Source organism: Heloderma suspectum, chromosome 4 (genome assembly GCF_057233095.1).
Source record: "Heloderma suspectum isolate Gila_16-S chromosome 4, 16-S_ref, whole genome shotgun sequence".
In the NCBI taxonomy this organism is placed as follows: Eukaryota; Metazoa; Chordata; class Lepidosauria; order Squamata; family Helodermatidae; genus Heloderma; species Heloderma suspectum.
The window spans coordinates 287,731,684-287,743,890 of NC_139461.1; the positions used below are offsets into that span (position 1 = coordinate 287,731,684).

At 42.9% G+C, this 12,207-nt stretch overlaps 1 protein-coding gene across 4 annotated transcripts in view; it reads right to left on the reverse strand.

The window, feature by feature from the left end:
* RIPOR3 (RIPOR family member 3) overlaps nt 1-12,207 on the reverse strand; it is a 139,030-nt gene that overhangs the window by 44,931 nt on the left and 81,892 nt on the right. For all 4 annotated transcript variants that reach the window (XM_084854145.1, XM_084854143.1, XM_084854144.1 and 1 more), the window contains 6 exons: nt 10,687-10,765; nt 8,673-8,696; nt 7,752-7,805; nt 4,049-4,198; nt 2,751-2,814; nt 60-103 (listed from right to left, as the gene is read on the reverse strand). In XM_084854145.1, the coding sequence (XP_084710271.1) occupies nt 60-103; nt 2,751-2,814; nt 4,049-4,198; nt 7,752-7,805; nt 8,673-8,696; nt 10,687-10,765 (415 nt within the window). The remainder of the gene's footprint in view (nt 1-59; nt 104-2,750; nt 2,815-4,048; nt 4,199-7,751; nt 7,806-8,672; nt 8,697-10,686; nt 10,766-12,207) is intronic.

The window sequence follows — 12,207 nt, forward strand, 5'->3', positions numbered from 1 at the left end:
CTGCCAGTCCCCCCTCTTCAGGCAACTTCTTCTTGCAGTAAGGTTGCTAAATACTATACCTCATACTGGTCTCCAGGGCAGAGACGTGCATAACCCACTAACCCTAAAAACAACACAAAACAAAGAAAGAATTTGTAACATTCATAGACTTTGAGAAAAGAAACCATTCAATAAATTGTTGGAGCTCTCAGAATAGTTCTGGTTACCACCATGTCAAGTAAATGCCATGAGGAAGATTTATGGGCAAACAAATAATTTGGGATGGGGTGGTGGTGGCAAGGTTTGCTTTTAAATAAACCTTCTCTAGTAAATAAATGTTCCAGAGCCCAGCACAGATCAACTACTTTCTTAGGCAAAATAACTTTCCAAGATATAGCACAGCATTTTAGAAGACTGAGCCTGTCTGAGGCTACAAGCACCGAACTAGACATTGTAGACAGTTCCACATAACTTTCCCTGACTTTTTTTAAATGGAAAGCAGCCACTGTAGGCTTCACACAGGAGCAGAAGGAGGGCAGGTGGGGAGTGTGTACTTAATCCTTTCCCTGCCAGCCTTTTGACTCTTGAAAATTGCTCCGCCTTCCCAAGAAGGGGACAAGCACTTTGGGGGAGTGATTTTTGAACACCCCCTCCTGACCTAGCCTTCTCTTCCTCCTGATTGGCTACTTTTCTCCACTGGCTGCTTTTCATAAAAAAAAAAAAAAAGTCAGGGGAAGTTACATGGATCTCTCTGGTCTTTGGCCTTCACTTGGTAGTGTTCAGCAACCCACTTCCAGTTTTACCGCCACCCCAGTCCCATCCGCAACAGGGCTTCTTTGAACACCACAATATTTATTTATTTATTGCATTTATTTATTGCATTTATACCCCACCTTTTTCCCTCTTGCAAGGAACCCAAGGCGGCTTACATTATCCTCCTCCTCTCCATTTTATCCTCACAACAACAACCCTGTGAGGTGGGTTGGGCTGAGAGTCTGTGACTGGCCCAAAGTCACCCAGTGAGCTTCCATGGCCAAGTGGGGACTAGAACCCAGATCTCCCAGCTCCTATTCCAACACTCTTGCCACTACACATGAAGCATTATTATGTGGTAGCATTTTGTTCTGGAGCCACCAAAATAGAGCTTTCCCCTTGTCTCGAAGTAGTCTGGTACTATAAAACCACCGCTAGAAGATCCAGCAGGAGTTCTAAGGATTGGAGAATAATGGTAGCTCCACAGACAGTTTGATAGTAGAGAGCAAGGCAACCTGTGCATTGTTTTCCATGTATTCACAGGGCCGAAAAACAACAAAGACTCTTGTGGCCGCTTAAAGACTAGCACGTTTATTCTGGCATGAGCTTTTGTGGACTACAGCCAACTTCATCAGATGCATGGAATGCCATCTGGAGTTGACATATATGTGCAGACACACACACACATACATGTCTGTGTGTATGTAGGGAGAAGAAAAAAAGTTACCAGTGAGGCCAGAGTGGAATACAAATAGTTATTAAATATAAATTATGTTAAAGCTTAGATGTTTGTAAAATAATTACAGTGACCATTCAGCAAAGTCACCAAAAAGTCTTCTGGCACCTTAAAGACCAACAATTTTCACAGAATCATAGGGTTGGAAGGGGCCTACAAGACCATCGAGTCTAACCCTCTGCTCAATGCAGGAAGCCTGATTCCCAGGCGGTCTCCCATCCAAGTACTAACCAGGGCTGCCCCTGCTTAGCTGCCAAGATCAGGCAAGGTTATTCTGGCATGTTTTCATGGACAATGGCCCACTTCATCAGATGCATAAAGTGGACATCTGATGAAGTGGACAGTGTCCACGAAAGTTTATGCCAGAATAAGGATGCAATCCTATGCATGTTTAGACAGAAAAAAGTCCTACAGCTCCCTGCTGGGGAATGCTGGGAGTTATAGGACTATTTCTGTCTAAACATGCATAGGATTGCGCCCTAAAAGTATTAGTCTTTAAGGTGCCAGAAGACTTTCAGTCTTTTGCAGCAAAAACAATGCATGCAGTTATCCCTCTGGAAATCATTCAGCAAAGTGATGCTGATGAAGAGGCCCGTTTCCACAAGTGTGAATCTCCTGGGTTGCCCCCAAACTATGGAAGAGACTCCCACAAGAACTATGATTGGCCCCTACTCACTTGGCCTTTAGAAAGGGTGTGAAGATGCATCTTTTTGATTTAGCTTTTCAAAATGTGTAGTTTTAATGCTTTTTTAAAACTGTGGTTAATGTTCTTGCTTTTATTATTTTAGGCTTTTATTGTTTAAAATTGTGGTACACCGCCTTGATGGCTTTTTAGCAGATAAGGTGATATATAAATGTAAATAAACCAACCAACATACATACATCCTGGCATTGATAAGTTAACACCTGTCATATGATTAAAGAAACCATAATCTAAATTCAAGCCACAGGTGACAGAATTAAACTGCTTGTTAAATGTTATTTCAAGAGCTTCAGCATTCAAGAACATATCACTGAGCTGCACAGAGAAAGGAGGGAAAGATGTGAAATCAGGAGAGCACTAGATGGGGAAATGGGATGGGTGGAGGGCAGAGAAAGCTACTAAGCATAATTTTCAGGCAGATCTGTAGTGAACATTGAAGTCTTATCTGAGAACCACTGTTTTATTCTTTTGAGGTCAGGTGGACAAGGCAATTCTGTTTCTGAATTCAGGATTTATTCTTCATGCCTACGGATTACATGTACACCCCCCCCCCAGTCTTTCTAGAAAAGTTCCCCTTACCTTTCATCTTCAAGTGAAACTCTCCCAAATGAACTTCAAGTGTCCCCTCAATCAGACACATATCCTGAAAGATAGGTATGAAGCAGTAGCACTGAACACGCCATGGCATTAAAATGGCCAACATGCACTGGCTTCATTATTTCTCAACATGATTTGTGTGACTCACCCCCAGCACAAATATGGAAAAGCTAATGGCTGGCAGATTTACAATCTAAAAAATAAGCTTGCAAAGAAACCCTCCTTCCTGGAAGTAGTTCAGCAACTCATTGCCATTTCACATACCACACAGGAAGCCATGCAAAATGCAGTTGTTAAAAAAAAATCTGGAAGTTTTAAAAGAGAAGTTCTTCAGGTAGCCCTGCAACTCTTTTGCTACTGCTCCCCTTTAACAGCTACAGAAATCCTTCCTGTATTTCATGCTTATGACAGACAGGAATTGGGAAGGAGTCCCAAACCCCATCTAAGAACAGATCCTCATCACAAATTCAGACTTGTTAAATAGTAACTCAGGGCTTCTCCACATGGGGCTTTTATCCTGCGATTGAGATTGGTTACTCACAGACGTTTGCGGGTCCTTTACACGATGGCATCAAGCTCCAAGACCTTCCCCGTGCTTTCTCCCTTTATCCCTTTTTTTAAAGATTGCACATAATGAGTTGTTTAAATATCACAAGTTGATTTTCTCCATGAGAAGAGGAAGTGGCACTATAACACAGAGCCATCTAGTGACTGTATAATGAAACATATAGAGCCTGCAGATGAAGAAACTCCCCAGGGGAAAATGCAAAAAAGGGGTGATCATAATCCTGCAAAGAATACGGGAGCAGAAGCCTAGGTAAAGTTGCAGGATAAAGAGCATGGTGTGGAGAAGCCTTCTGTCTCCCAAGGGAACACTGGGAACTATAGTTCTGTAAAGGGGAGAGACTAGGGATCTCTAACACAATTGCTAGCAGCTTTACCAAAATACAATTCTGTGGGGAAAGCCATGGTGGTTAGAGCAGTGTGAAATCAGGACAAATGTGCAAGTCAGACATGCCCCAAACATCTACATTTTTAATTCTCCTTACCCAGATTAACGCTGAACACACTGCAAACCCACTGGTATTAAAGCAATATGAGTGATCCAAGCACGCATTTCAGAGCATACATTTCATTACGTGGTACAGAATATAAATGTAACCGTTATTATCCAGGCAGATTCCACAGGAACAACATTTAGCAACAGCCCATGTCAACCTTCTCTTTTTCTTTAATTGTAAATTTAAAAAATCAGAACTTAGATGCAAAAGCAAATGTACCTCTGTGCATTCTTGGAGATTCTTATATAGTTCTACCAGGCTCTCTCTTGAGGCTTTAGTGGAAGGGGACACGGAAAATGCATGTTTCATATTTGAAGCACCATCTCGCAGTCTGCACTGGATGCTATAAGCTTCATATAATTCTTCTACCTTAAAAAAGAAAAGACAGAAAGAAAAAAGCTACAAAGTTAGATTATGTTCCAATTAAAAAATGCTATTGATTTCAAGAACGGTCAGCTCTGTACAATGTAAATTGTAAATCTGTGCAATTTAAATCAATGGGTGTTAAGATCAATGGATCTTGTTTTCTTTGTTTATGTTTTCTACCAGTATTAATGTGCACAATCCCGCAAAACCTTAATTACAATTGCAGGAATTAAGCATGTGCTCTCTTTTTTTACTGAAAGTATTGGGAATTGGAAGCACTTACCTTACCTTTGACTGGCTCATGCCCAGTCAAAGGGGTGTTTCAGCTTGAAAAAAGCTGAAAACAAGGTTAGGCATTCTTTGAACTGAACTATCATATCCACCTAAGAGAGAAACCTCTTTACGAAGCTGGCCTAAGGAATTTTGCTGCCTGAGGCAGAACAGCAAATGGTGCTCCCTCACTCAAGTCAAAGGGGATAGTACCGAAGGCCAACCAAGCTATTTTGTCACCTGGGGCAGGAAATCCTACAAGCACCCCTCCCTTGTAGCAAACAACAACAGCCATTTGCTACACTTTCACAACATATAAAATCAGCTGCCTCAATATTTCTAATGATAGGGCCAACCCTGCCTCTTCAATCAGGGCACAATTACTGTGGACATCACTGATGTTTTATCAGCAGTAAACACATCAGGTGTGGAAATATTATATGTCTGAACATACATCTGGGAAACCAGGCCCAATCAGATCATGACAGTCACCCATAAAACTTGCATCGGTCCACCCCGCACTGTATAAACAAATAAACCTACCTTCAACAGAGTCAGAACATTGGTCCATCGAGGTCAGTAGTATTTAGTTTAGGGGTGGGGAACCCTGTGGCCCTCCAGATGTTGCTTGACTAACCATTGGCCGTGCTGGTTGGGACCGATAAGGGATACAGTCCAACAATATCTGGATAGTCAGAGGTTCCTCACCCTAGTCTACTCTACCTAGCAGTTCCACTAAGGTCTTAGGATGCCAGGGATTGCATCTGGTACATTATGTACACAAAGCATGTGATCTACCACAAAACCGTGAGACTTCTGTAATGTGCCCACCCCTTTTTTTGTGGTGGAACATATCCACAAAGACCTCAGTTCATGGTATCCATGCCACATGTAACTGGGAGCACACATGTCCAAGACTCACTCCTGCATCCTACCACATGTACAGGAGGACACTACAAGACAGGACACAGCATGAACTAGCCCTTGATCTCGCAGCAGTCCTGGGAGTTTGGCTGGATGGAGAGATGGTAACTTGCCCAAAGCAAGCAATCCAGCACATGCCCATACCCAGATCCAATACAGGCACGCACAAGCAAAAACCTAATTCAGAGATGATAGCAGTAAAGAAGGGTTGATGCAACTGGAGGCTCCACTCACTGTAAAATTCAGTATACATACATTAATAACATTAATGGTTATACCACAAGGAACAACTGTACCATTGTAACATGTGGTCTTTAAACACAGTTCACCTTAATTTTAAGGCCAACAAATCCATAAACCCTTAATGAAAGCTTATTTCCTATTCGTGCCAACAAAAGCTACCTTCCCTATATGTTGTTCTGGGGGTGGGGTGGGCGGGGAACAATCCTATATTTGGCTTTCTAAAGAAGTCAGTCAACACAGCCATTATTCAACATATTGGGCCCATCTCTACAAGTTGTTGTTGTTGTTGTTCAGTCATTAAGTCGTGTCTGACTCTTTGTGACCCCATGGACCATAGCACGCCAGGCCTTCCTGTCCTCCGCTCTCTCCCGGAGTGTGCTCAAGTTCTCTACAACTTAAGCACATTTATATCCCACTGATATCAGGCACAATCCTGCTCATCCAACACTAGGTTCTTTGCACAAGGACAGGTAAACTTGACATTATGTCATGTGGCTTTGTGCCCATTCTCAAGTATATGTAGTCTCAACTGGGCCAAGCAGAAGCAGTAAAGCGCTGAAAGGTGTAATGGCCAACACAGCCATTGAAAGGGACAGCAGCCCTATGCAGGCATTTCAGAGAACATGTGTGGGTGGGGACATGCATGCTAGCTCTACCCTCATGTCCCCAACCCTGCCAGCAACACCCTGACCTTCCTGTGTTGACCAGAAAGGTCTGAAGGGGGTTACTATGCCCGTGTGGCTTCAAATCAGTCCCATGATCAGTCCCTAAGAACACAGGGTTCCTAACCTCAGGAAGAATTCTAAGCATGTTCGGCCACGTGTACTTAGAACTGCCTTTCAGATCTTTCTTTCATTCTTAAATGCATGCCCCATCTTTTCTCCAAAAATGGCACTCAAGGCAGCTAACAAAAATAAACTATAGATAACAACAGAATCTTAAGAACCATCCACCTAGTCCAGCATTCTGTTCACACACTGACCAACAAGCTGTTGACGGAAAACCTACAAGCAGGACATGAGTGCAACAGCACCCTTGATTAAAACACAAAAACAAATAATTAAAAGACAATTAAAAACACAGCCATAAAAAGAAATAAAAGGCACCCAACCAGTTAAAAAAAAAAAAAACTTCATCAACAAAGCGGTTTACCTGCCTGAATAAAAACATCTCTGCCTGCTGGCAGAAGGACAAAACAAGAGGGAGATCACTTATTCTCCCTTAGCAGGGAGTTCCAGAGACTGGGAGCACCCACTAAGAAGGCCCTTTCTCGCATCTCCACCAAATGTGCCTCTGATGGTGGCGAGACCAAAAGAAGGGCCTCCCCCGAAGGACCTAATACTCAGACAGGCTGGTATGGGAGAAAGTGGTCTTTCAAATAGCCTGGGAATTTGTGGGAGGAACCAGCACATGTGAGAACACTGGAGGTAGGGCTGGCATACCCTTGCACCCATTCCATGCTTTATATGCACTTGTGCTCTTTGAATGCCTATATAGCGCTCTTCCCTTTCTCAAATTACTTCACCAGAGCCAAAATACTATACTATATTTACATGAAATGGGAATAAAATAGTTCAGATAGAGGATTCACTGGAGATTGTTTCTGGTATTAACTGAATAGTGAAGGATGATACCATACAATGTTATCAATTTATTATGGGCTGGATGCAGTAGGAAAGGATCCATCTCTTGAATTAGATTGGTCCTTGCAGACACAGATCCAGCCCTATATACAGAAAAGTTATTTCTGTACTCCTGGAATCTTCAGGCACCAGAGAGATGGGCATGTGGTTTGCTACCTTCTTTTAGCTGTCACAGTGCTAGTTGCAGCTTCTTCCTTCCCTTCTCTCTTACCACAAGCAGCTTTCCCCCCCTTCCAAATATGCTGTCAGGGCATAAAAACTGGTTCTACAGGCTGCATTTCAGCTGTGTTCAGTAATCACTCTGAATGGAGTCATTGAAAAAAAAAGTCTCCTCCTTTTGCAAAGAAAGTGATGGTAGCTTTTGGAAAGCACCTATTACAATTTCCCTTCAAACAAGCTATGGTGAAAAATGTTCTATGTTGAGATTTGTTTATACCACAGCATGAACCTGACAGGTAGAGAATATAACCCCTTACCTTGCTTATATGGAATTCCAGTTTCCTGATATACCTTTCGACAGAGCGGATTTGCTTTTAAGGGGGAGAAAAAGATGTACAAGAAGTCATTTATACAGCTCCAAGCAAGACAGTATAGAATTTGTTACCGTCATACATTTGCCTAAATATGAGTTATTGTTTTAAGAGGTCCATTATCTACTAGTGTTGACATATCCACATCTATGTTCACATTTACAGCCACTACACTGGCATATACCAAGTGAGATTATTATTTTTAAAAACCTACATCACCTTTCCACCATATTGGCCTTCATGGAAACCAACATCTCAATTTAACAACTAGAGTAATAAAACTTAAAAACCAGAGCATGATATAAAAAAAAATTGCCAGCAGATCAGTAGTATTTACTAACAAAATACCTGAGAGAACAGGACAGTTTTAACCTATTGCCTAAAGAATAGCAGACAAGCTAACATGTCTAGGGAAAGAATTCCACAATCAGGGGGCCACCACTACCAAGGGTCCATCTCTAGTAACCACACATCTAACTTCCAGACTAGAGGCATCCAGAGCAGGTCCTGAGATGATCTCAGGACACAGGGAAGTTCAGAAGAAGGTGGTATATTAGATACTTTAATCCCAAGCTTTTTGGTTGGTTGCAAAGAAGAGGGCACAATTCTGCATTCACCAAAGGTCAAATGTCTTCCTCCCCAGTTTTGGTAAGAGAATGAATACAACCAGATCCATAGCCATCCACAACTGTGCCCACTCTTATACTCAATGTTACTGCACAAAGTAACTGTGGCAAGGTGTGTGGAGGACCACACACTTCCAGTAACAGTAGCAAATGCCAACTACCACCAATGACTGAAAATCAACATGGCTACAGTCATGCTATATATCACAAAATACAGCATGGAATCCTGGTAATTTCTTACCTTGTCCAAATCATAGTAGAAAGCCTGAAATGAAAGTGTGCTAAATTAGTACATCCCTCAAATGCATATAATCTAGTATATACCAACTGCTCATGGACATATTTATGAAAGAGAGTTATACTGTTTCAATATTTCGGGAAGTATCCCATGCTGCCTGCACACCGGCAGAACCTATTGGAGAGTTAGCGCTTCATAAAGGAACCCTGGAAAATAGCTGAAATGCTTGTCTCCAAAATGGGGCAGGTCAGCAGCGCTTGCAGAAGGGAGCTCTGCTGACCTGTCCTGATCTGGAAACCAGCATTTCCAGGGTTCCTCTACAAAGTGCTAACTCACCGTTGTGCTGGCAGTGGGTCCCACTGGTGCAACAAAATGAGTGGGAGCACAGCAACAGCATTTTATTTATTTATTTATTTCTATACTGCCCGATAGCTGAAGCTCTCTGGGCGGTTCACAAAAATTAAAACCAAACAGCACACAATATGCTGTTCCACAGTATGGAGTACTGCCCACTGCTTTTCTGTTTAAAAAAAAAAGGAAGACCAATAGTAATCCAAATGCTACTGTTTGGTTCTGTGCCAAATGCTTTGCATTGTTCAGCTTGTAGATGTTGCAGATACTGCATATAGCGCTGGTTCGGGGCGGGGGGACAGGGAGGAGAGAAAGAAATCCAGGTATGCATTCCTCGTGGACTTGAGATGCTGAGAACTCTAATACACAACTGTAACGGAGCTCCTGTGCTTTTATTAGCAGTGATATGGTGGGCTTGAATTACAACTTTGCCACCACACCAATGAAAAACCTTGGGCCTAGACAACATCCAACCCGAAGTCCACAGGGCTCATCATTGTGGTCTGAAAGCCAGAGAACCCTGCCTTTGCAGCCTGCCTGAGCTCAGAGGTTCCTTTGTAGTGAACAGAGAAGAGCAGTTGTGTATTAAGTGTCCAAAGGCCTGTCAAGTTTTCTGAAGGCATGATTACACATGCTCTGTAATACAAGAAGCTGTGTTTACTAGTGGTTGGGGGAGGGTGACTGGGCTCTGCAGAAGCACATTTTGTCCTGTGGTTTAGGACTAAACTGGATGGGACAACGGCAGACCCATTTTGATTAAATCTAGGTCTGCCCCAATAAAGTAGAAGGTGGCGGTTCTGTTTTTGGAGCAAATGGTACATGCCAGTCAGGGACACTTGGCCTTCCTCAAACCCACAAACAGAACACGTCTGACACTGTCACATCTCGTTTGGCCCTTGAAGTTCAGATTTTGCACCATTGGCACCCACTGACTCTCTAAAGCTGTGCCAGTGCTAACTATGGTTCTCTCTGGAACTGGTTTGTAAACCCTGATTAAAAGGTAGTCAGAGTCAAGTTTCACCTCTGAAGTGCTGAGCTACAGTAGGGGTGCAGAGAAGTTAGATTTGGATTCACCGGTAGACCTCTTGATGATTTGCAGTATATCAGCAAGGGCTCCGACTCTCAATTGTTTATCAACAGCAGCAACAAAACGACTTTCTAAATTTTATTGCTGAAATTAGGAAAGCTTGGGGTAAGGAGGAATGGATTTTTTTGTGTGGAAGGACCAAGAGCTCCATTCAGTTCTGGTACTCACAACAAATTCCTGGGCTCAGAATTCTTTAATTCAAAATGCATGGCTTTCACACCAGGCTCCAGTTAGTGGATTTGGGGGGTTCTAGCGAAAACCAAAGTAGAGCTTGCAAGCTTGGAGTCTTCCCACCCCTGAGCTACAGGAGCATTATGGGGAGTTCTGAATACTGAAGCCAAATTAGCATAAAGTATGCTTAGCCAAAGTACAACACTGAAGCCCAATTGATTTCCCCACAAGACGTTTCTTCACTGAACTCAATGGGACTTTAAAGTCACAATCCTATGCATGTTTAGACAGAAAAAAGGCATGCATAGGATTGCACCTTAAATATGCTTAACTTCATACTGTGCCCTTGGTTTGCAGCAATGACCAGCTATTTATTAGAATGGGTTAGAGAAAGTGAAACGTTCTTACCAGCCGGGAATTCCTTCTTGTATCTTTATGGCACTCGGACAGATAATCCAGCTCTGCCTGATGCATTTCCAGATATTCACTAAAAGGAAGAAATGAATTTGATGGGAGTGTCCGGCCATATCTCAGGACAGATTTCTAGCACCATCATAAGCATGTATACTCACAAGGAGGGCTCACTAATTTAAAACGGGACACATCCAGGGAAGTGTGCCTAGGGTAAACAAACCCAGCTGACCAGTTCATGAACCATAGAAAGCAAGGGAATATGACAATAGTGCTAAGCACATTTACATGAAACTTACTTTCTAGGTATTTGTATTTGTGCGTTTGTGATGGAAGAGTAAGTAATTTTGGCTCCTGGGAGGAACAGGTAGGTTTTGAATGCAGTGCATCTCTGAGGGTGGAATTACGCATTATATTCATTTGTTTTATATAAAACACACATTTCTAAACCCATACTTGTCCAGATAACAGGAACATGATGTCCACTTCTCTCCCGCATCTCCCCTTCCCCAAGAAAGATCCCCCCTTAGGCATATGCAGATGGTGGTGGTAGAATGGAATGGAATGCACCATTTCAGACTGCAGTTGGTAAATCATATTTTTAAATGTTCCCCTACATTAAAACCTCCGTGCAAATAGAAAACTAGCATAACAGACAAATGGCTGGGTTAGATTCTCTCTCCCTGGAAGGCTTGTTTTCTATTTGCAGACTATATATGATATGATATGATATATGATATATGATATGATATTGGGGAGCATTCGGAAGTGGTGTCCCCTGACCTGTACTCCCAAGTGGTACAGTCCATTCCACCCCCTCACTTTTTTACCACTTTTATTACCACCTCATTGGTGGTAATACATATGGAAAGACCCAGCCTCAGCTCAGGCGTAGCTCCCACACTACTTTCCCCTTAGCTGGGGAGGGGGGGTGGGAAGGGCTATGAAGTGCCTGTGGTGGACAGTTGCAGGATGGGGGAAGGGTTAAGCACCCCCTTCTGCCTGCAAGGTGCCCCACATCAGTATTACAAGACAAAGATAAGGTTGCCTCATAACATGAAGCTCTGACTTTAGAGGAGGAGTTTCTTGGCATTTTATAAAGAGCATGGCCTTAAGAGCGGCTAGGTGAGGCAAGCTCATAATGTTTCCATGTATCTCATTCTACCCTTGGGGATGGACAAATTGTAGTTTGGAGAACATAGTGTTGCCAGATTTTCTGTTTGGGCCAGTGGAGGCTGGTGTTTGGGCCAGTGTTTGGGCCAGTGGAGGCTCTGATGTCAGTGGGGTGATGAATCCACTCCAGGTTTCAGTCAGAACTGATCAGAACTCTAAAGGAGCTTTCCAAGGTGTGGAGCATCATCAGAGCCACCAGTCTCCACTGATCATAAGCCATTTCTGCCTCAGGTCAGGATAGTGCTTGGAGAAATATAGGTTCCATGTGGCACAGTCATTTCCCCTGGTCACCCCTCAAGCAGCAGCAAGCCCTAGCATATCAGTTGCTCTTCACATCTAACCTAT